Here is a 24,319-nt window from a genome sequence, read left to right as displayed (position 1 = left end):
ATTCCCATTATAAAAAAGACTCTTTTGAAAAATAAAAGTACATTGACTCCCCTTGCACGATCCTTCGCGTAGCTCGAGTTCATCGGCAAGTTGGTAGCTTATCTTTGTGGGTTGAAGTTTTTCCACCGATCTTCTTGACGGAACTGAAACATCACTTTGGTAAACTCAATATTTATCCATCGTCTTCTTTGTTTTTAAATTTTGGGGAAGTGTAGCTTCCCCAGAAGACCATGGAGTCTTCGGCTTAATTCTCTGTATAACTCAAGTGCATGTATCATATATTTTGGATTAGTTATGGCAATTGATATGCTTATTCATTAATTTATATTAAATTTTTATGCACTCCTAGTGATGTTGCGAAGTAACGTTTGTAATATAAGAGAAGGGTTTTTAGATCAGAACGGATCTATTTTCGATATGATTGTGTGAAGCCGAGTTCAAATACTCGTTTAATCGAGCTTGAGCTCAAACCAAGATGAGCTCGAACATGGTCGAATCGTTTTGGGCAACTATTGTTTGAAGCTTTTTTACTGGTATTTGATTCAATCGATATTTGGTTTGTGTCCCTCGCTTTTTAAAGGCAAAGAATGCCGTATGTTTATAAAAAATACCCCTTTCGATTGTAGAGTTACCATTTTAATCCTGTCAATAATCGAACTCGTATTTCAGGTTGCACTTTGAGCAGGGGAGTGTTCACCATCGACTCAAAGGAGGCCGCGATTTCAATCAAGTGACAAAAAGATGCAATCTTCAATAAGTAGCACCAAAGATCATCAAGAAAATGATTGCAGTACCACCATGGCATCAACTCAATTTGCTGTAATGATGGTGCCATTTCCTGGCCATGGACACCTCAACGTGTTCCTTCAACTCTCCTGTATTATATCCCGGTACCAGATACCGGTTTACTACCTCAGTTCGGCGATCCACATCCGTCAAGCCAAAGCTCGTATTAATGGCTTAGACCCATCAGATGTGGCCAATATCCACTTTCACGACATCCCAACACCGCCATTTGTCTCTCCTCCTCCGAATCCCAACTCTTCAAACAAATTCCCTTCACAGCTCCAACCAGCATTCGATGCCACGCTGCAACAAAGAGAACCGGTTGGTGACTACATGAAAGAGCTGTCATCAAAATATAAGAGAGTTATCGTTATTCATGATGTCGTGATGGCTTATGTGGTTCAGGATGTTGCTTTGATCTCTAATGCAGAATCCTATGCATTGCACTGTATCTCGGCTTTTTCTCAGGCCACTCTTGTCTGGGAACAGATGGGCGTGCCGTTCCCGATAAAATTCCCAAAAGATTTGCCGTCTTTCAAAGACAGGACAACAGAGGAGATAATGTATTTTATGTCTTTCCAGACTGAGCCAATTAAGTTTAGATCCGGAGACATCTACAACACCTGCAGAGTGATGGAAGCCCCTTTTTTGGATCTACTAGCAAAGGAGGATTTAGTTGGGGATAGAAAAAGTTGGGTAGTGGGACCTATACTTCCTCAGAAAACACTCTCCTCGGCACTCAAATCAGATACCCAACACAAGTGTTTAAAATGGCTGGATAAGCAGGAGCGAAGTTCCGTTATCTACGTAGCTTTTGGCTCGACAACTACACTATCGGATGAAGAGATAAAAGAGCTAGCATTGGGATTAGAACAAAGCAAACAAAAGTTCATTTGGGTACTGAGGGATGGGGACAAAGGAAATATCTTTGATGGAGGAGACATTAGACAAGCAGGGCTACCTAAAGGGTTCGAAGAACGGGTGGAAGGGAGGGGAATAGTCTTGAGAGATTGGGCGCCACAACCACAAATCTTGGCCCACTCATCGACTGGTGGGTACTTGACTCATTGTGGGTGGAATTCGTGTATAGAAAGTATAGCAATGGGGGTGCCTATGGCAGCCTGGCCTATGCATTCAGAACAACCAAGAAACGCTTTGTTGATAACTGAAATATTAAAGATAGGGATTGTTGTGTGGGAGTGGGGTGATAGGGAGCAGCCTGTGAAAGCAGCGACTATTGGGAATGTGATTCAAAGACTAATGGCGTCGGAAGAAGGGGATGAGATGAGACGAAGGGTGCAAGAGTTGGCTGCTGCTGTTGAACAAGCAACCGCGGAAGGCGGTGTTTCTCGACTCGAGTTGGACTCCTTTATTGCTCATATCACCAGACAAGGTGATATGATACCATCATAAGGTGTAATTGGCGGCACTAAACAAGGAAACTTTTGGTGACTTTCTTCTTCTCGAAACTAGGAGTATGAAGCTCCATCATGTTCTTGCAATATAAGCATGTCATGCGTGTAACTTCTCGTGTGCTGCGTGAAAATAACTTATGTTCAAATAATTATTCATCAGTAGATCTTTGTCTGAAAAATTAATGGATTTCACACACTAAAGAATAAGTATATTTTATAGTACTAGAAGATATGTACGTGCGTTGCACGTGTGGGACTTATAACAACCGTAATTTTTGAAGTTCTCATGATATATTTTGAATTTATAAAGATCTATACATAAATCGCGTCATTGAAAAAATTAGCTACAAGTTATATTGTATTCATCGAAAGAAATTTGATAGGGCATAAAGCATGAAGATATTGTAATATTTTTAGAACTTTTTTTTTTTGAGCAAAAAAAATATTTAAAAACATCAATAAAATATTACAAATCATTTTAAGTAATTATAGATGTAAGAATAATTTGTTTCACATAAAAAGGATTTGAATAAGTTAAAATATTAATCTTTCACTGTTATTTAGTTTTGTTGGGTTAAGCATGCACGAGTGAGAGTAGTACATAGATGAATGAAGTCTTAGGAAGTTCTTGTGCGTACTGCTGATATTGTGTCGCTTACTTTAAATTTCATTAAAGATATAATATTTTTTAAAAAAAATTGACTATAATCTTATTCCAAAATAAAATTTCAGTTTTCTTTAATTTATTGTAAAATTAATCAATACATGCAAAACAAAAAAACATGTATTTATTAATACTATTTAACGAAAATAAGGGCATACATGTAAATTCACAAAATTTACGTTATTCATGGATGTTACTTTGCTCAAAATAAAAATTAAATTGTCGCAGAAACTCATATGAAGATGTTTCGTGGGTCAATTTTGTGAAACATGTCTCCAATCCGACCTGAATCATGAAGAAAAATATTGATATATTATGATATATATCAATGAAACTGTTTCACAGAAGACCTGCTCGAAAATTGGAGAATTATAAAATTTTGAAAAATATTGTAAACTTCATCTTTTTTCGATTTATTTTAAAATGCATTAACATTATTTAATAAAAAATGTCGACTCGTTTTAGAGATATATCTACTTGATACTGTCTTACAGAAGACTTACTCAAAAATTGGATAAATATAAAATTTTGAACAAAAACGTAAACTTCATTTTTATTCTATTTATTTTAAAAATTATTAATTATTGATTAATGAAAAATTTTAAATCAAACAAAAGGACATCCTAAAAATAGAGATACAGTTCACAAATCACACAAAAAAGGAGAGATACATAAAATAAAAATAAATATTTTTAAAATAAGAATATAGTTCATTTAAAAAAATGAACGTAAATTTCATTATTCTTCGATTTATTTTAAATTTAATTAAAGATATTGTTTTTTTAAAGAAAAAACATGGAGTGTAAATTTCATTCTAACACGTGGTGATTGAAATTTATTTTTCTTCAATTTATTTTAGAATTCACTAATAGATGTGAGAACAAACCAAAAAATGTATTTATTATTAAGATTATTTTAAATTTTATTAAAGATACATATATTTAAAAAAATTGAGTGCAAATTTCATTCCAAAAAATGAAAGATAAATTTAAATTTCATTCTAAAAAATGGTAGATAAATTTTTCATTTAAAAAAAACAATAGTTAAAATTCATTTTTCTTCAATTTATTTTAGAACTCATTAATGGATAAGGAAAAAACAAACAAAAAACATATATTTATTATTGTTATCAATGTGAATTTCATTAAAGATATAATTTTCAAAAAAAATGGAGTGAAAATTTCATCACAAAAAATGGAAGTTAAATTTTATTTTTCTTCAATTTAATTTAAATTTTATTAATTAATACATAAAATAACAAATAAAGTGACATGTATTAATGAATATTATTTCATCAACATAAGAACATAGATGTAAATTCACAATTTAAAGTCATATATTTTCAGTCGTAACAATAATAATAGTAGTAGCTAGGAAAAAACATACAAAAAATTATTTTTATTATTGTTATCATTTTGAATTTTATTAAAGATATAATTTTTTTTTAAAAATGGATTATTACTATTATTTAAAATTTTATTAAAGATATATTTTAAAAAAAATGGAGTGCAAATGTCGTTCCAAAAAAATATAAGATAAATTTAAATGCCACTCTAAAAAATGGTAGCTAAATTTTATTTTTTTTCAATTTATTTTAGAAGTCATTAATAACTATGAAAAAACAAACTAAAATATATATTTATTATTTTTATCATTTTGAAATTCATTATATATATAAGTTTTTTAAAAAAACGGATTGCAAATTTCATCACAAAAAATGGATGCAAAATTTTGTTTTTCTTCAATTTAGTTTAGATTTTATTAATTGATAAATGAAAACAAAATAACCAAAGAGACACGTATTAATGGATATTATTTAATGAAGATTAGGACATAGATGTAAATTCATAAATGGATGAAGTCTTAGGAAGTTTTTGTGCGTACTGCTGACATTGTATCGCTTACTTTAAATTTCATTAAAGATATAATTTTTTTATATAAAAAAAATTGACTATAAATCTTATTCCAAAATAAAATTTCAGTTTTCTTTAATTTATTGTAAAATTAATCAATACCTGCAAAACAAAAAAACATGTATTTATTAATACTATTTAACGAAAATAAGGACATACATGTAAATTCACAGAATTTACGTTATTCATGGATGTTAATTTGCTCAAATTAAAAATAAAATTGTCGCAGAAACTCATATGAAGCTGTTTCGTGGGTCAATTTTGTGAAACATGTCTCTAATCCGACTTGAATCATGAATAAAAATATTGATATATTAGGATATATATCAATGAAACTGTTTCAAAGAAAAACTGCTAGGAAATTGGAAAATTATAAAATTTTGTATTAATGGATATTATTTAATGAAGATAAGGATATAGATGTAAATTCACAATTCAACTCATATATTTATAATAGTAATAAAATAATAGACTATTTAACGAAAATAAGGACATACATGTAAATTCACAGAATTTACGTTATTCATTGATGTTAATTTGCTCAAATTAAAAATAAAATTGTCGCAGAAACTCATATGAAACTGTTTCGTGGGTCAATTTTGTGAAATATGTCTCTAATCCGACTTGAATCATGAATAAAAATATTGATATATTAGGATATATATATATATATATATATATATATATATATATATATATATATCAATGAAACTGTTTCACAGAAAAACTGCTCCGACTTGAATCATGAATAAAAATATTGATATATTAGGATATATATATATATATATATATATATATATATATATATATATATATATATATATATATATCAATGAAACTGTTTCACAGAAAAACTGCTAGGAAATTGGAAAATTATAAAATTTTGTATTAATGGATATTATTTAATGAAGATAAGGAAATAGATGTAAATTCACAATTCAACTCATATATTTATAATAGTAATAATAGATAATAGATATCATTTTGAAATTCATTATTTATATAAGTTTTTTAAAAAAATGGATTGCAAATTTCATAAAAAAAAAAATGAATGCAAAATTTTGTTTTGCTTCAATTTAATTTAGATTTAGATTACATTAATTGATAAATGAAAACAAAATAACCAAAGAGCCATGTATTAATGAATATTATTTAATGAAGATAAGGACATAGATGTAAATTCACAATTCAACTCATATATTTATAATAGTAATAGATAATAGATTAACATGATTTTAAAAATATTAATTAACTTAGCAAGAAAATCTTATTTTGTTTTCTCAAGAATTTATAAAATGTTGATCGTTTATCCTTTTCTACTTGTGCAAATTAGGATTACTATTTTTGTAAACAAAGTTACATCTTAATAAATGTTTTTGTTTGAAAATGATTTTATTGTTAGTATACTATAATAAGTTTACTAGAATATTATAAAATTTTAGTCTTTAGTTTCACAAGTATGTCAACCTTTTATCAGCTCATGCTAATAGAAAAAATAACAATAAAAACATAGTGTAATTTAAAAATTAATCGAAATATTGAAATTATCATGCTTTTTAATGCAACTAGTAGAATTTGATCATAAAATAATATATAGTTTTTGGGTTTAAGGCATCTAGTTTCGAAGACAAATTAAAATGTGGAATTGCGAATTTGATTATTTTCTTAAAAAACACTTTGATGCTATTTTGATCATGTCAAACATTTAATTTTTTTGTTTAATTGAATTTTTTTTTTATGACAATGAAATCTATTCTGCTATTTTTTATAAGTTAACAAAGTAGCTTGCAAATCATATTAGTCAAATAAACAAAAGTAGGAAAATATCGTGCAATAAGTTCATCCGAAAAAATATTGATACAAAGAATCGAAAACGTTCACATACTCTTTGCTCGGATACTCTATGCTATTTGGAGAAATTTATTAATTATAATATGCTCAAATGTTTTGCAGTTAGAGTAGGTCTCATTTGAGACGATTTCACGAATATTTATCTGTGAGACGGATCAACACAATCGATATTCATAATAAAAATTAATAATTTTTCATGTATGAGTCAAATAAGATAGTCATCTCATGAAATACGACCCATAAGACCGTTTCAAACAAGTTTTTGTCATGTGGATTATAGGCATTGTGGACATGAGGCCCACGTTTATGAACCCAATTGTTGTCGTGGTATATATACTAATTAATATACGTAAATTACATTTTAATAAAAAACATATAAATTTATATAGATAAAGATATCAGTCTTTATAATTTTTTATAATATAATATTATCAATACTTTACTTTTTGTTAGTTCTGAGTGTTTCAAATAATATATTAGTTGAATCCATATAATAATAATTTGAAGTGAATCATGCTTTTCGGGTATAAAATGTCTTTTGGGCTTAAAAAGAGATGATAGGGAACATGACCTGTCAAAGTCCATAATAATGTTTATGCTATATTTAATTATATTTTTAATATAATTTTTTAGTGTATATTTTAATTTTCATTATATTTATACGTGGCTATGAAAAGTCATTTAAATTATAAAATATATTAATTATGCGGACATATTAACATAAAAAATACCTTTTTTCCAACTCTTGGAGGAGTGAGAAGGCAGCCGAATTCTTATTACATTCGAGAGAGATTTCACCAAAACTGACTTAAATTTTTTTTTTTGTAAGAAAAAATTATGGAATAATTGCGGTCCTCCATCAATAATATTCTTGTGTGGAATGTACGGAGTAATATTTTATATGAGTATTTAATTGAATCTTTTGTATTTATATATATGCGATAAAAATCAAATTCTCATTATTTCTGTAGATTCTCAAGTATAATTTTATGATCCAATGATTATTAACTCTCCTTGTATGTCAATAATACTCGTGGCGGAGTCAGAAATATAGCTCTATTCGGATAAAAATTATAAACTTTAGAATCATTTATATTTTAAATTAATCTACCCGGACTAATATCAAATTAAGCTAAAATTATATAAAATTTACATATAAATATTTTTTAAAAATAATTGGCCAAGCCCGGGTGTATTACCATGTGGCTCCGCCACTGCATTATACCTAATACAAAAACATATGCATATCATCATCAACAAATATTATATATGTTTCCATTATACTTTATCATAAGAACTAATTAAAGGAGCATCTATATATTCTTAAATTTCACCTTTGATACCCCCAACATATGATATCGGCGTTGTCCCGTGAAAATACAGAAAACTTATACAATCGTGTCGTTTTTTTGCGATCTAAAATTCTTGATCTTTGAATTATTTTGAGTTGTTACAATCTATAACTGAGTTTGATCGATATCCGATATCAATATGTCAAGTTTGAGACGAATTCACTTGTAATTGCATCGTGTTCTAGGTAGAGAAATAGTCCACATGCAAGAAAATTGCGATGGATCCTTGCCGTCAAAATTTGGTAGGCCACCTGCTAAAAAATATATATTTTTATTTTAAAAAGTAATAATTGTTACGCAACCCATAGGCTAGCCGACAAATTTGGAACCGGCCCGAATTAACCAAAAAAAATTAATATATTTAATTTAAGAAATCTAATTTTAATTTTTTGTCCTATAATAAGAACCCTAGTAAGTGGAATATATAAAATCTTGAAGCATCTTCGGATTTGCCATTTCCAAATGGCTGGGGGACAAAATGACCTCTCAATACACTAACATTAATTTTCATTGACCTTCGTGATCAACGACGTCATTTTAACGTCACTTTCATATTGAATTATTTTAATTTTAAGTGACAATGAAAGATAATTTATCATATTATATTTTCAATCACTGCCTGAGGTGATTATTTCTATTTGTAAGGTCAACTTTTCTCCATTTATCATAAATTTAGATTACAAACTTAATGATTAGAATAAGTCTTTTTTTAACACGGTCTCACAAATCTTTATTTGTGAGATGAATCAACTCTACCGATATTCACAATAAAAAGTAACACTCTTAGCATAAAAAATAATATTTTTTCATAGATAACTCAATTAATAAGATATATGTCTCACTAAATACGATCCGTAAGACCGTCTCACAAAAGTTTTTGCCTAATGATTATATATATTCGATTCATTCGGTTAACATGTTTCAATTTTTGGGTTGAAAGGATTGTACGATGGTTTTTTTTTTACTAATAATTTGAAATTAATTATAATAATTATGGAACTATATTGACTGTGTTGCAATTACTATAAATTTAATGTAAATACTATTTTTCATATAATAAAAGTTGAATTATAAAAATGATAAAAGGGGGTGATACTAATTTCTAGGGGCCCTCCCATGGAGAAGATCATTGTCGAGGAAGCTATGCACGTGTATCATTGATAGTGGCTTGCGGGGGCCTTCAGCAATAAGTATATTAAAAGAAAAAAGAAAAATTAGCATATGAAATATATGATAAATTTTATTTTTATATTATATTAATTATGACAAAAACTTGTGTGAGACGGTCTCACGGGTCATATTTGTGAGACGTATCTATTATTTGAGTCATCCATGAAAAAATATTATTTTTTATGCTAAAAATATTACTTTTTATTTGTTAATATAGGTAAAGTTAATCTGTCTTACAGATTAGGATCCGTGAGACGGTCTCACATGAGACTCACTCATATATTATCATATATAATATTGCATCTTTGCCTTTGACTTAGGGAGAACCCGATCAAGTTTAAACATTGGAATCAAAATAATGAATTATATTATTATAATTTGTAAGAGATTTAGTTAATACAACGAACATAAATTAAAATTCGAAGATATTAACAAAAGATTTAATTTAAAATTGATAAATTTACAGGCAATGTAATGAGTGTAATTGAAATAGAATAAGTCTTTTGTGAGATGATCTCACGAATTTTTATCTGTGAGACGGGTCAACCCTACTTATATTCACAATAAAAAGTAATACTATTACCATAAAAACTAATAATTTTTTGAGTTTGTCTCATGTGAGACCGTCTCACGGATCTTAATCTGTGAGACGGGTCAACCCTATGGATGTTCATAATAAAAAGTAATTAACTTAGCATAAAAAGTAATATTTTTTCATGAATTACCCAAATAAAAGATCTGTCTCACAAATACGACCCGTGGGACCGTCTCACACAAGTTTTTGCCTAATTTTTAATTGATGACTCAAATAAGATATATGTCGTACAAAATACTATCTATGAGACTGTTTCACGTTAAATTTTTTCATTAAAATGATGAGGTCATCCACAATAAGAAAAATATTTCCTTCGAATATTTGTGGACCCCATAATCCACATCATCAATAAAATATTTCTCTACTCAAATATCTCATATTTCACAATCAAATATCCACCAATCAAATATTTATGGGTCTCACTGTCACTTTAGTTAATATTTTATTTTCATTTAAATAAATTCATTTAACCACTTTAATTACTTTTATCTATTATTTAATATTATATTTTTATTGAATAAAATAAATATTAATAAAATTAAAACATTGGTTGTTTCATTGTTGTTGGTCGACCAATGTTTTCGTCGACCCAATCTTGGTCGATCCTGGAATTCATTTAATTGTCCATTACAGGTTTTAACGTGCGAGTACAATGTACGCACGTATCTCAAGTCAGCGTGAAACTCACGCTGGTTTAAAGAAATAAAAAAAAATTGCAATACCCGATTACAAATTTGTAACCGGGTATTGCTCTGACACACAAATCAATGATGTGCAGTGATGAATATTTAGATGGAGAAAATATTTTTATGACGTGACATATATTATATCCATAATTGTGGATGACCTGAAAATGACGAGCACAAACCTCCATAGTTTAGCTTTATATATGTGTATATAATACTAACAATGTCCTCCAAACACCATCATCACTCCTCTGCCACCATTTTTCTTTACATTTTACCCCCAAAAAGTGATATTGAGATCAAATATATTTCCCCAGCTCCGAAAATCTTGATTGAATTGATCATGCATCTTGGATAATTAATTCCACTACTTCTGCTCATAATTTCAGCATCAATTCCCTGAATTATATTTGTATTTAGTGTAGATTCGAAAAATGAGACATGAACGAGTTGTTCCAAGAAACAGAAGCTGCACAAGCACCAGCAAGATTATCCCTGCAATTGGCTACGTAAGATCGACGACGTTCTCCCTCAGCCCTGAAATCTCCGACGAGTTACACCAGCGCCGCCCTCTGGTCACCTCAGATTCCAGAGTTTTCCACCGTTTCAACAGAACTCGCAGTGGTGTCTACACCTTCCTACGTTCTCTCCTCTCTTTTATCTCATTTCCCTCCATGATGCTTCCCTCGTGCAAATGGCTGACGATACCAAGAACCCATCTCTCCACCACCCCGTCTCTGGGGAGGAAAGTCACCGGAACCCTATTCGGACACCGCCGAGGGCACGTCAGCTTCTCCGTACAGGACGATCCTCGGTCGGAACCGGTTCTGTTGATCGAATTCGGGGTTTCGACTTCTGCGCTCGTGAAAGAGATGTCCTCCGGGCTGGTGAGGATTGCCTTGGAGTGCGAGAAGGGCCCGCCGCCCTCGCGTGGCGGAAGGAGTTCCTCGGTGAGCCTATTTGGCGAGCCCGTGTGGACTATGTACTGCAACGGGAGGAAGTGCGGCCATGCGGTGTCGAGAATGTGCACAGAATCGGACTGGCACGTGCTGAGCACGGTGCAGAGCGTCTCCGTCGGGGCTGGAGTGATCCCGGTGGTGGATGACGGCCGCAAAGGCGGCGCGTTGGAAGGTGAGTTGCTTTACATGAGGGCACGTTTCGAGCGAGTGGTGGGGAGTCGGGACTCGGAAGCTTTTTACATGTTGAATCCCGACGGCAATGGCGGGCCAGAACTTAGTATTTTTTTGCTTAGAATTTGACAATAAATAAATAAATAAATATATAGTTTAATTTTGATATTTGTAATATTTTATATGGTGGTTTGTATGATAATTAAAAATATCATTAATTAATTAAGATATTTGAATTATTGAATGAGTTTAGGGACGATGTACTTTGAATTTTATACTTTAATATATGCTTGCATGCTTTAGTTATCATGCCACTTTAATTGACTCGTTAACAATTATTGAAGAGTTCTACACTCGACAATTTCAATCCATTCTTTAATTTCTCTCACCACATTTTGTAATATTTTCACTCACATCTATATGAAATATATATTCTAGCTTTATACATATGAAACGAAAACGACAATATCAAAATTTTAAGTCAAATTTTGAATTCTTCGTGCCTATTATTCATAGAGTCTAGTAAAAAAATATCTAAAAAAAATTTCAATTTATTGTAGGTATGTGTCACGAGGTTTCTGTAGCATGAACTTTCAATTTGAAAAAATTGACAAAAAGACAGAGAGAAGAAAGAGAAGAGAAAAGAATGACCGTAATTATAAGGTCCATATTTGGAGGGTACTGTCCCATGAACAGCTTCAACGACTTAAAATGTCATTATGTCACCGGAATAGCTCTTGTAAGATCGTATAACAAATCTTTATCAGATGAGTCAATTTTACCGATATTCACAATAAAAAATAATATTCTTGACATAAAAAGTAATACTTTTTTGTGGATGACTCAAATAAAAGATCTGTTTCAAAAAATACGACCCGTGTTACCGTCTCATACAAGTTTTTGCTATGTCATCGACAAAATTCTAAAATTAAAACTTACTTTTTTAAAATATATATATATATATTAAATGTAACTTGATGACATATTTAATTTCGACTTATTAGGTTTAGATTCATCGCTTAGTTTTAACATGGGATTAGGTTTACATCTATGTCACGCATGGTCACTAACATGCGTTGAGTGGGAATATAATATATATATATATATATATATATATATATAGTTTTGATATGGTGCACAACTATCGTGCATATCTATGTGAGCATCGATGAGGTGTCATTCACTCATTGGATGTACAATTTTTCTATATTTCATCACATCCAATGGGTGAGTAACACCCCATCAATGCTCACATAGATGTGGATGATATCAAAACTATATATATATATATATATATATATATATATATATATATATATATATATTTCCAAAAAAATTAAACTATAAGTAAACTTATCATTGGAGAGATCGAACTAAGAAAGCTTGCTTTTTACGTTGTTACCTAACAGATGACTTATTATAATCTGGTCTCAATTTTAAAACGAGGTCTCGGTTCGATAATTGGACCATTTTCGTCTAACTAAAAAAAATCTGATTGTTGAGATAGCATTAAGAATGTGTGTACTAGTATTTATAATATTACAAAAAATAGTTATAAAATTCATTAAATCTTAAACTTTCAGAAATTTGTATAGCACTTCTAAATTTTTATTTTTCTCTCTAAAAAAAAATTAATGTGGCATCTTAAATTCATAACTCATATCACATGAATAGATGTACATAGTAAATAATTATACATGATTTTTTCATGTCACTTCAATATGCACTATATACAAAAAGAATGGACTTGGATGTTCAATAAAAAAATTTATTTATAGAGAGAAAAAAATTTTAAATTTTTTTCCCATGAATTACTTATGTAATTGAAAAAAAGCCATCCAAGCATAATAATAAAAAAAAATCCCTTTTTTGATTGGGTTACAATATTTTTGGAGTATGTCTCTTGTGAGACGGTCTCACAAATTTTTATCTGTTAGATGGGTCAACCCTACATGTATTCACAATAAAAAGTAATACTTTCAGCATAAAAAAAATATTTTTTCATGGATGACCCAAATAAGATATATGTCTCACAAAATACGACCCGTGAGATCGTCTCACATAAGTTTTTACCATATTTTTGTGGGCAGAACTTTAAATCTTGGAGTTAGTATCACAAATAAAGTCAACAAGGCTATTGAGTGTAGCCAAGACTTGGAAAAGGAGCCTTGGTAGTTGCTATATAGTTGGAATGGAGAAGTGGATACCTATTCTAGCCAAATCAAATTAGTTTATGGAATCTACTAAATCAAACACTTCTATTATTATTATTATTATTTAAATATGTACAACTATATTTTTTCTAACGTAAACTGTTCAGTCATAAATATCATTTGTGTCATTAATTGACTAGACAAATGAAGTATAAGATATATTTTTCTCCGTCAATCATCGTTATTTGTGAAGTAATATGTGACTATTCACGTTAATTTACGAAACCGGTGAAGTAAAATACGTTTATTTACTTCGAAATCGGTCCAGTTTTGAATCATTATACCTACTTAGACCGGCGAAAGTTTTTGCTTATTTACGAGCTACGAATTCATTTTAAGACGAAGTTAAAAAATATCATTTTCTTTCATGTATGTCTATTTTAATATTTATATGTTTATTAGATTGTTTAATATCTGAAGTATATAAGTGAATTTCTACTTGTGACCAATTAAAATAGAAATTGATTTTTTTAGATAATAAAAAAAATAGTGAGCAAAATTAAAATTTCTAGGATCTATATATACGGTATGGGACTAGTAGTGGGTGACGAGTCATGAGTCATTACGTTTTTTGGACACACTATGTTAGCACATGGATAAACCAAACAATTTTGAAATCATATCTTCGAGTAAATTAAGAAACACAACAATCTTGGATCCATACTTGCTATCAAACTTTACACACTTTGGAAGAAAAAAAAACTCATATTTTCTATTTATCACACAGAAGATATCACATTAATTTTGGTCATTCGTCGATCAATTGATGATTTTCGTTCACTAATTTGTACTTATTTTTTAGTTTTAGTCATTTTTTATGGAGTATCGACGTGATATCTGATACAAAAACAATGTATAATATCACACAACAATTTTATAATGTAACATCTTTATTTTCAGTATCATGTCATAATTTTTCGAAATTATTTTACTACTATATTGAGAACCGATTAAAACTAAAAACAATATACATATTAATATATTAAAAATAGTGATTTGTCCAATGACATGACAAAATAATAATAAAATCTTGCAAAAGAAAAATTTATTTTCACTAATTTATTTTAAATTATATATGTATGTGTACTTTGACTAGATATGCATGGTGTGAGATTTAATATGACATAAATTCCAGTACTCCACAAAGCATGCAGTAACATAATCATTATATTATATGGTTAGATGTGCTTGATTCTTAAAATTTAATGTGGACAAATAAATATTTGGCTGATAATAAATCACGTCAGGCATGACGTATTCCAACATGCTAGTATCCATCGGTATGCTTTACATCTATATATAAAATATTTTTTTGTATTGTCATTCCAACATGCTTGTATTGGTGTGCTTTACATCTATATATTAAACTTTGATCATCATCCAAGGTTGTTTGAATTATGATATGTGATGATGTCCGGTTAAATTGAATGAATTAGATGAATAATTATAGGGTCGGATTGGGTTATGTTTCTTCATTGAGAGAACTGGGAATCGAGTAGAAGGATTCCAGACTGAGTGTTCGTTGCACTTGGAAAACAAAGAATGTCAGAGGGACGCTGAAATGTTTTCCGGCTTAACCATTCTTACGCTCAACTCAGTCGGGTATCCACGCAAAGGAAAGTACTATATATAGAACATATAATAGGTGCTTGTGAAAATGTTTTACGTATATCTTAAAAAATCGAGTAAACCCGAGTGTTTGTAGGAGAAAAAATAACGATGACTTTATTTTCAGTGTCTCGCTACTCCTCATGATCAAACGACTGCTTATGCCCCGCCCACTCGACACTGTCACTAATAACAATTCATACTGTCTTCGATCTTATTATATTGTCTCTACGTGCTCTAATTGACATATTAATTATTTCGAAGCATGGTGATCCATACCTACGGACCTAGAATCGATGTTTGTCTCGAGATACTTGGACAATGTGTGATGACATAGACAGGGTCCCTGATCCATTATCCCAATCTTCTTATACCGCCAGGGATAAGATGAGAGCATGTGTATTCTTAAGTACGTGCTGATCTAGTCAGTTTCTCTAATTACTCTCTATACAAGAATGATTTATATAATAATAATTTCCTCGATTGGGCTGATTCTTGCCCTGGCCTCCCTAGGCTTCCCGATTTTTCCTATTCTGCCCGAGTCCAAGAGTGACCTCTTTCCAGAGCATCACCAAATCCTTTCAATTATTTGATTTGAAAGGATTTGGAGACTCTCAGAGTCCCACTTTGGATATTAGGATATGGACTTGAATATTGAGAAAAGGATTGGACATAAGGCTCACAATGTATACAGGTACAATAAGGGGTGTTCATCGATCGGTTCGATTCGATTTTCGGTTTTTTATTTTGGTTTTTTCGGTTTTCGTTTTACAAATATATAATCCGATATCCGAACCATTTTTCTTCGGTTCGGTTCGGTTTTGACATTTATAATCCGAAACCGAACCAAATTAATTTCGGTTTTAACATTTATATCCGAATTATAAAATTCGGTTTTCGGTTTAGTGTTCGGTTTTTTCGGTTTGAATTTTCAATTTTTTCAGTTTTATCCGAAGTTTGAACACCCCTAGATACAACAGGTTGCTCAGCCAGATCTCGACCAATTTGGGTGAGGTTCGAAGAATATCAAATGGGTATTCAATTTTTATAACCGGACTAATATGAGTCAGGTTACAAGTTTAATAATAGACGACTCGTGTACCTATTTAGATTTTTATACATTTATATTATTTATTTGATCAATTTTCTCTCTTTCTCCAATCCCACTAATATGTTGTGGGATTTATACTAATTTATCGCTTTCATAGAATTATCACTTTCGATAATTGGTTGAAAATGTGTAATACTGTATATTTTTTATTTAATTTTTGTTATAAGTATACAAGTTAAAAAAAAAAATCAAAAAATATCATGAACATAATTTTCTCACGTTTCTAATATATTTTACAGGTAAACCAGTTAAGCTTTAAGTGTGGATCAATGCGGGTATAGATTTAGGTCCTTCAAAATTATAATAGGCCGGTTCTCGAGTCTCAATGGACAACGAAAACCCGATTTATTGTCATTCTTAATCGAATATAGTCGATAAAGTAACAGATCATCTAAAAGAATCATAAAATTTTCTTAAAACTAGGAAATTTGGCCATAAAATAAATTAAATCCCCTTCTCTCTATTCATCTCCTAAATTTTATAGATCCGCCCGAATACATACGGTCCATAGTCTGCGTGATGCATCACTTGGATATATACAAGTAGAATCCTATAAAACCAATAGGATTGGCGATTCATGTTTGTTTGCTGCTGATCAATGCATGAGTGGGAAGAGGAAGATCAAAACGTTTTTTGTCCAAGGTCGAATAACTTGATTTTCCCTTCAAGGATTCTGTCACAGAAAAGAAAACCAAATGAGTCCGGAAAAATCAGATGTGCAAAGAAGAGTACAGAACACTTGAGGAATTCTTGAATCAGACAGAGAGTCTTCAGTTCTAGTATTCAACAATCATTACATCTAGAGAAGAAAATTCATAATTTCGTACTCGTACACACCTATTCGTTCTCTTATGACTGCAGCATTTTTTATTCCAGCGTTCCTTTGTGCAAAATATAGTATGTTGTCGTATATTTGAGCTGAAGGCTGCATTCCAGCATCCTCCATCCATTGCATTACCTTGTATTGCAACATAGTTCACGGACATTGAGCCTAGAGTTAGTGAATTTCGGTCCATCTCACAAAATGCCAATCGTAATAGCATGTAACATATAGAAGGGCATATTTGTTTCATGCGTTTTAAAGATATCAATGACAAAACACTAGAGCAGTCAGTTCAATTCATCTGCTGAAGGAAATGCCGAGAAATTTCACCTCAATATATTTCCTCCAGTTCCCAGCAGCTAGAAGATTCTGCAACAAAACTTCGTAGGTAGTTACGTCAACTTCTGCCTCAGATGCCACAATCTTCAGAAATATCTTCATAAACGATTACAAGGGAGATATAAGTTACACGAACCTTGAATCTAACCAGAAACCTTAAGAGGACCAATAAGATTATTCAGATATGTGGCTGAGGAACTATTGAAAAGCATCCAGTTCATGCCTTTCCATAAATAATAACAATGTAAAAGAGCAGGAAGAGCTTCATTTAAATTAACCTTAATCATCGTATCAATATTTCCAACTTTTCCTAGAGAATGAAGAAGCCGGTTCAAAGTACCAACTGAGATGTAGAGGAAGTGTAGTCTCCATCATTCCAATGACATCCGTTAATCTCTTCCAATCTTGCAAGCTTCAATCAACATATAACTGTAAGTTTCTTAACTGAATGAACATCAAAATATGACCATAACCAAGCCAAAAAAAAATCTATTTAGGTGCATGAAAATAGGCAGTAAGAAGAAGAAACAAAATATTTGCGAAAATCCTGCAGAGATGGGGAGGACGGAAATTCCAATATGTTTTGTAGGATTCACTTTACAGCAAAAAAAAATAAATTAATGAAATTGGAGGCGAGGGTGGGGGAGGGAGCCACGTGTGGTGATTCCATGGATTGCAAGTGGGGGACAAATCTTGGATTTTTTGACAAAAAGATACACAATTTTTTTAAAAATAATTGTTTTGGGGTAATACACTGGATTTGTACCTACTTTTAACATTTAAACAAGCAAGACATACATGCTACATGATGAAACCAATTCAAAGAAAACAGCATCAGTAAATGGAATCTTCTGGTCTCTCATAAATTCAGCTACAAGCAGGACTTTTCCTGGTTGAGATCCTTTATTGAAACTTCTCATGAGAGCAGCACAAGCCACTGAATCTGGCTGAACATTATTCAATTCCATTTCTTCAAATACTGCCAACGCTTTCTCCCAGCATTCTGCACAATATACGGAAAAATTCAGTTTGCTCTCTGGAAGCAAATTTTAACAACTGATGCACAAAAACAGAACTCACCCCCAACACTATAAGCATGTAACATTGTTGTATAAGTAATGACATCGGGTTGGAATCCAGCCCCTTTCATCATGTTGAATAATGATTCTGCCTCAGCGAGTTGACCCTGGGAGACAGATACAAACACATAAAGTATACAGAAAGGAGATTACCGCAAATACAATTGGCAGAATGAGTTCAGGAGATGCGTCGAAATACTTGCCTGTTTGCTATATGCACAAATTGCAGAAGAATATAATTCCTTCGACCAAGGAATATTAAGTTCTCTCAATTGAGAAATCATTTCAAGAGCCTCATTGAACTTAGACATCTTGCACGAGCAACTTATTAAAATATTATAAGTAACAGAATCAGGTCTTATTTTGTTTTCCCTCATGCACCTATATATACATAAAGCTTTATCATATTCACCAACATTCATATAACTTCCAATAGCGGAGTTGTATGCTATTGTGTTCAGTACTATGCCTCGCATCTTTGCAGCTTTAAGTATAGAATCAATTTTTGACTTTTGACAGCAGCGACCACATGCCGCCAATAAGGTACTGATTGAAACAACATTTGGCTGCACACCACTTTGCTCCATTTCACGTAGCAGTTCCACAGCTTCCGCTAGAAATCCATTTGATCCATAGGCATCAATTAGAGCATTGTAAGTCACCAGATTTGGTGAGACATTGTCTCTTCTCATTTTGTAAAATATTTTCCAGGCCTTCTTGGGTTGTCGTGATCTTCCATAGGCATTGATTAAAGAAGTATAAGATACAACATCAGGACGGATACCATTCCTTTTCATTTCATCAAAAAGTGATGAGACAGGCTCGCTCAGCCCAAGTGAGGCATATGCACCAAGCAATGCATTGTATGAAATAACATTAGGTTTCATACCTTCTGCAACTAATGCGTCAAAAACAGCACGACAATTGTCAATTTGTCCACAGACAGAATACATATGCATGATGCTAGTATAGGTCACAATATCAGGGTGACATTCTGCTCTTTTTTCTCTCATTGAATTGAAAATTTCGATAGCTTCCTTGTATTTTCCAAGCTTAACCAAGCAATATATCACAATATTGAGGGTTGTAGTGTCTGACCGGACATTTGTACTCTTCATAAGCTCAAAATATGACAGGGCTTTTGAATACTGCGCTCCAGTTTTGTATGCAGATAAAATGATATTGTGAGTCACCAGATCAGGACCGACTCCATTGTCTGTCATTTTTTTGCTAATTTTCAAAGCTTCTATCCAATTACCACTTGATCCGCAAGCATTAATCAAGTTGTTATATGTTGATCTACTTGGTGGAATCTGCAAATTTGAGTCCACGTCAAAAGAGCTTCCGTTAGGAAATACAATCTACACAACAACAGTGGAAGCACACAGGAACATGTGTTCAAAATATATGCAGCCAAATATATTATAGTTACAAATGCATCTTTTCTTCACATACATACTGCCATTTATTTCAGTTTCCATTTTATGAGCTCATAAATGCTTGAGGTATGGCCGAACTAAATGCCATAAGAAACAGTTATTCCTATTGCTCATACAACTTGGCCACTCACCAACAGAGAGGACAAGGGTGGAGAGGTAAGGGTTGATGAGAGAAGGAAAAGGAAAAGGTGAAAACAAAGAGATATAGATAAAGTAGACTAAGTCAGACCAAATATGAAAGTGGATTTGGTAAACATCTTTAAAAACAAAGTATCTGATTATTTTTATGATACCCTAGGTGGGGGTTGCTGAGCACTGAACCCAATGGCTCTCCATCCAGGTACCAAAAGTGTCGGAAACACAATGAGATAGAAAGCTGACATGGCATAAAATAACATCAGGCATCCTCATATAAAATGATAGGAGGAATGCTAAAAGATCTACATAACTCTGCAAGGTTAACAAAAAGAAGAAAGCTCACATCAGACCCACAAATACCGACTAGGAAGGAAAATATATGTACACACAGATGCACGAAGCATGTCTTCCATTATGTTTACTCCCCAGCGCCATTGACCTGCTCTCCCATGCGCATTGATCAAAGCATTGTAGGTTTCGACATCAGGATTGCACCTAGCAGAATAGGAAACAAAGAGAGTGACCAAGAGTAAAGAAAGAGAGGCGCTGGACTGACTATTGGCAAATGGGATAAGGAATCTCCGGGAGAAAACCTAATCCATTTTGGTGCTTTATTTCGGTTTATTGAGCTGTATATGGAGCTTTTTCCCTTCAATGGAACCATGGAAATCATAAGGGAAAAATTCCTTATGTAAAATCATAAGAGCCCCATATCAAATAATTCGATTTTTGAAAATAAGATTTACAAGCAACCTGAAGTACTGGATTGAAGCTTGAAACCAACTGGATGTAGCAAATAAACATCATGTTTAATTGCCAGGAAACAAAAGTATTTATTAATTTAATCAGCTCAGTTCGTTGTTTACTGTTTAAAAGCACGAGAAAAAAAAATAGATCGGTTAATAACATATTTGAACTTTGCTCGTTTAGTTATCAGAAAGAAGGGAAAGAATAGGGGAAAGAAGGCAATCAATCACCATACAATAACAATGTAATTGCGGCAGATGACAACCGTACCTCCACTTTTGCATCTCAAAAAATAAGCCACGTGCCTGGTCAATGCGATTATGTCTGGCGTGCAACCTGATCAACATATTGTAGATATCATTTCGGGCACAATAGTTTTTCTGATTCTTCATCCAATTGAAAACCTGAATAGCATGTTCGATCGAACCCGTTTGTATTATTTCCTGCACAGCAGTACAGAAATTTGTTTAAAGTTCCGTTCACAAAAATAAAAGAATCATGAAATAATTTCATGGTATATAAACAAAAATTCTTGCTGATGTCAACAGTACATCTGTTTAAAATAAAAGTTGGCAAACAAAATTTCCATATCAACCAGATTGTAACAAAATAACAAACATAAAGAAGTCACTAGCACAACACTTAACACAAATATTGAGCACTTTTAAGAACTAACCAAACCATGTCAAGATAAAAATTCTAGAAATGGCTGGCGCATAAGACACACTAACAAAAGTTACAAGGCATGCAGTGTGGACAGTATGAATTCTCACCGGTAACATCAGCATCTTACAACCCACAAAACCTCGGCTCCCCTTAATTACAATAAACATCTAAAATTTAAAGGACATTCTGCAGAAAATCAGCTCGTTTAACCATTTCAATAAGGGAAATCAAATTAGCGGCAAAAAAGGAACAAATATCTCTTCTTCCTCCTCTCAGAGTACAATGGTGTGATTTGCATGAAAACATCTACCCAAACTTCCCATCGACACATTCCTCAGTACTTACTTCCCATCAACATATCAAAATTTTCACAGAATACACATATTAAATCTGTAATACAGACAACAAGTCAAGACTAAGCGGTCTCTAGTAAAAATTGTACTATTTGCTACTATATGATTCAACAACAAAAGGGTCATCAAATTTTGGATAACTTTTTTTCAAAATGGCATGCCCGGCACATAAAAATATTCCCTTCCATGGAAAAAGAGAAACCACCCTCATAAGAACCGGGAAATTCTTTCGCGCGAACCGCCCAGCCCATTGGTTCAGCACTCCCTCGACGTCCTCCCAGTGTTCGAGCTTAGTTATCCTCTCCACAACTTCAGATAAGGTCCAGTCTTTCTGAAACCGGTCACCGTCGACCCGTAAACGCTGTCTTTTGGGCAAGTCCAATTTCCGGAGCCCCGGAATCCGAGTGTAAACTTTGTGGGTCCCGGCGTCATAGTCCACCTGGGCATGCTTCTTCTCCTTAAACGGGTCGGGTTTGGAGCAGTGAATGGACTTGTTGAGGTTGCCATTAGCGGGTAAGAAGAGCGTGTTGTTTAGGCTGGCCATGGGGTTCTTCTGCAGTGGAGTAAAGCGACTCAAGGGGATGACGATATAACCTTAAAACACCAGGAATTTACGTTTTGGCGACGCGGTTGAATCTGGGCAGTGAATTTCTTGTCTAGATGTATCGCGAATTAAAAGATTCTTAATTTTATTGAATATATTTTTTTTGTAAACGATCTCACGAATTTTTATCTTTGAGACGGTCAACCCTATCGATATTCATAATAAAAAACAATAATTTTAACATAAAAATAATAATTTTTCATTGATGAGTCAAATAAGAGTTCAATCTCACAAAATACGATTCGTGAGACCGTCTCACACAAATTTTGTCTTGTTGAAATCTTTCTTATTGCTAGTACCCAGTTGCACATAGAGGTGTCAAAATGCGACACGACCTAACACGAAAAAAATCAGGTTCGAGTTGGGGTTTTTCGGATTCGAGTTGGGTTCAGGTTGGGTGGATTCGGGTTAGTGCCATGTTAGACGGGTTACGGGTTGGGTCGCGGGTTGACCCGCGAACTTTTTTTTTTTGAAAATATTATCTATATTTTTATATATCGTATGTTTGAACAAATTTTATTGTATATTTATATGATAAATTTTCATCATTTAATATTTATTTTGAATATTTTTATTTTTTAACAATTTTTTATTTGATTTAGTAAATATACTTTTAATTTTCTACGATTAAACTTTCAAATTTAAATCGAAAATTTCGTTATTATGTGTTTAAATTAAAATATTATTATTATTTTTTATTATTTTGAATTTTTTCGTTAATTTTTTAAAAAATTTTAAAAAAATAAATAAAATTCGGGTTAGACGGGTTGAGTCGGGTTATATGGGTTCGTGTTCGGGTTGGGGGTTTTCAGGTTGTTTCGGGTTCGGGTTGGGTTCGGGTTAAAAAAAAAAATAAAAAAAATTTTGCGGGTTGACCCGAAACCCGACCCAACCCATCCGATTGACACCCCTAGTTGCACACATCTTATTGCTATTACCCGGTTGCACACATTGCCTACAATCCTTTCCTTTGTAACAAAAAACCAAAAAAATGAAAAGACTACAAAAGTCTTGATGTAGAAACCGAAGACAGAACAACAATTTTGAAAAGTTGCATTTTTGTAAATAAATAATTGTCAAAAAACAATAGAGGTACAACAATTTTACAAACGCGATATTTACAAATGACAAAAAAATGAGAGATTGGTCGTACCAACTCATCAAATCCCCTATAACTTAATATAGTACTAGTAACCGAGATACACATTTGTTAAAATTACAATAAATTTGGAATTTTAATGATTTATATTGTGAAAAAAATAATTTAGTTGCGATAAGTAGATATATTTTCAAATACTTATTAATTAATAGAAATAATTGGTTTTCTTTAGAAAAATAAAAAAAAGTATGTTTATTATATATGTATTATTTATATTTTGTTTTTAGAATTGAATAAAAATAAAAAATATATTTCACAATGAAAATCATTAATAAATTTCAACCATTCTATAAATTATTAATTAACATTTGTAGTTATTTTAAATTTATGATTGAAATAATTTTAACATCTAGAAATTATTAAAATGTGCCATGGTTCAAGAATGCATCTGATGCAAACGGATTAAATCTCTATCGAGTAATTTTATGTTAATAACCGGATTCATTGACTAATTCTCAAATATCTCCAAATAATAATC

General features: G+C 31.9%; 3 protein-coding genes across 5 annotated transcripts; 2 read left to right on the top strand and 1 right to left on the bottom strand.

Moving 5' to 3' along the window:
- LOC140818086 (zeatin O-xylosyltransferase-like) lies at window positions 1-2,363 on the top strand. Of its 3 annotated transcripts, none has more exons than XM_073177922.1 (2): window positions 1-159; window positions 670-2,363. In XM_073177922.1, the coding sequence occupies exon 2, from the start codon at window positions 742-744 to the stop codon at window positions 2,197-2,199; it is 1,458 nt and encodes a 485-aa protein (XP_073034023.1). In that variant the 5' UTR covers window positions 1-159; window positions 670-741; the 3' UTR covers window positions 2,200-2,363. The 3 variants fall into 3 exon arrangements, with proteins under 3 accessions (XP_073034023.1, XP_073034024.1, XP_073034025.1); XM_073177923.1 differs by having other exon boundaries at window positions 12-159; window positions 686-2,363; XM_073177924.1 differs by lacking the exon at window positions 1-159 and adding an exon at window positions 182-533 and having other exon boundaries at window positions 686-2,363.
- Window positions 2,364-10,630: 8,267 nt separating this feature from the next.
- Window positions 10,631-11,845, top strand: LOC140818088 (protein MIZU-KUSSEI 1). The gene has a single exon (XM_073177925.1). The coding sequence runs from the start codon at window positions 10,867-10,869 to the stop codon at window positions 11,689-11,691; it is 825 nt and encodes a 274-aa protein (XP_073034026.1). The 5' UTR covers window positions 10,631-10,866; the 3' UTR covers window positions 11,692-11,845.
- Window positions 11,846-16,869: 5,024 nt separating this feature from the next.
- Window positions 16,870-22,738, bottom strand: LOC140817792 (pentatricopeptide repeat-containing protein At2g41720). Its single transcript, XM_073177580.1, is given in 11 exon segments — window positions 16,870-17,167; window positions 17,332-17,452; window positions 17,648-17,752; window positions 17,935-18,009; window positions 18,011-18,068; window positions 18,455-18,659; window positions 18,737-18,842; window positions 18,939-20,048; window positions 20,702-20,807; window positions 21,330-21,502; window positions 22,284-22,738. Coding segments are annotated over 11 exon segments (2,496 nt in total). The 5' UTR covers window positions 22,623-22,738; the 3' UTR covers window positions 16,870-17,069.
- Window positions 22,739-24,319: the final 1,581 nt, after the last annotated feature.

This window comes from Primulina eburnea, chromosome 17 (genome assembly GCF_022965805.1).
Source record: "Primulina eburnea isolate SZY01 chromosome 17, ASM2296580v1, whole genome shotgun sequence".
Taxonomy (NCBI): Eukaryota; Viridiplantae; Streptophyta; class Magnoliopsida; order Lamiales; family Gesneriaceae; genus Primulina; species Primulina eburnea.
Note: the sequence above shows the minus strand (reverse complement) of the source record. Positions and strands in the feature narration are given on the sequence as shown.

Bases quoted from the DNA above. Each gene is read 5' to 3' on its own strand.
- LOC140818088 (XM_073177925.1), top strand. From the start codon at position 10,867: ATGAGACATGAACGAGTTGTTCCAAGAAACAGAAGCTGCACAAGCACC.
- LOC140818086 (XM_073177922.1), top strand. From the start codon at position 742: ATGCAATCTTCAATAAGTAGCACCAAAGATCATCAAGAAAATGATTGC.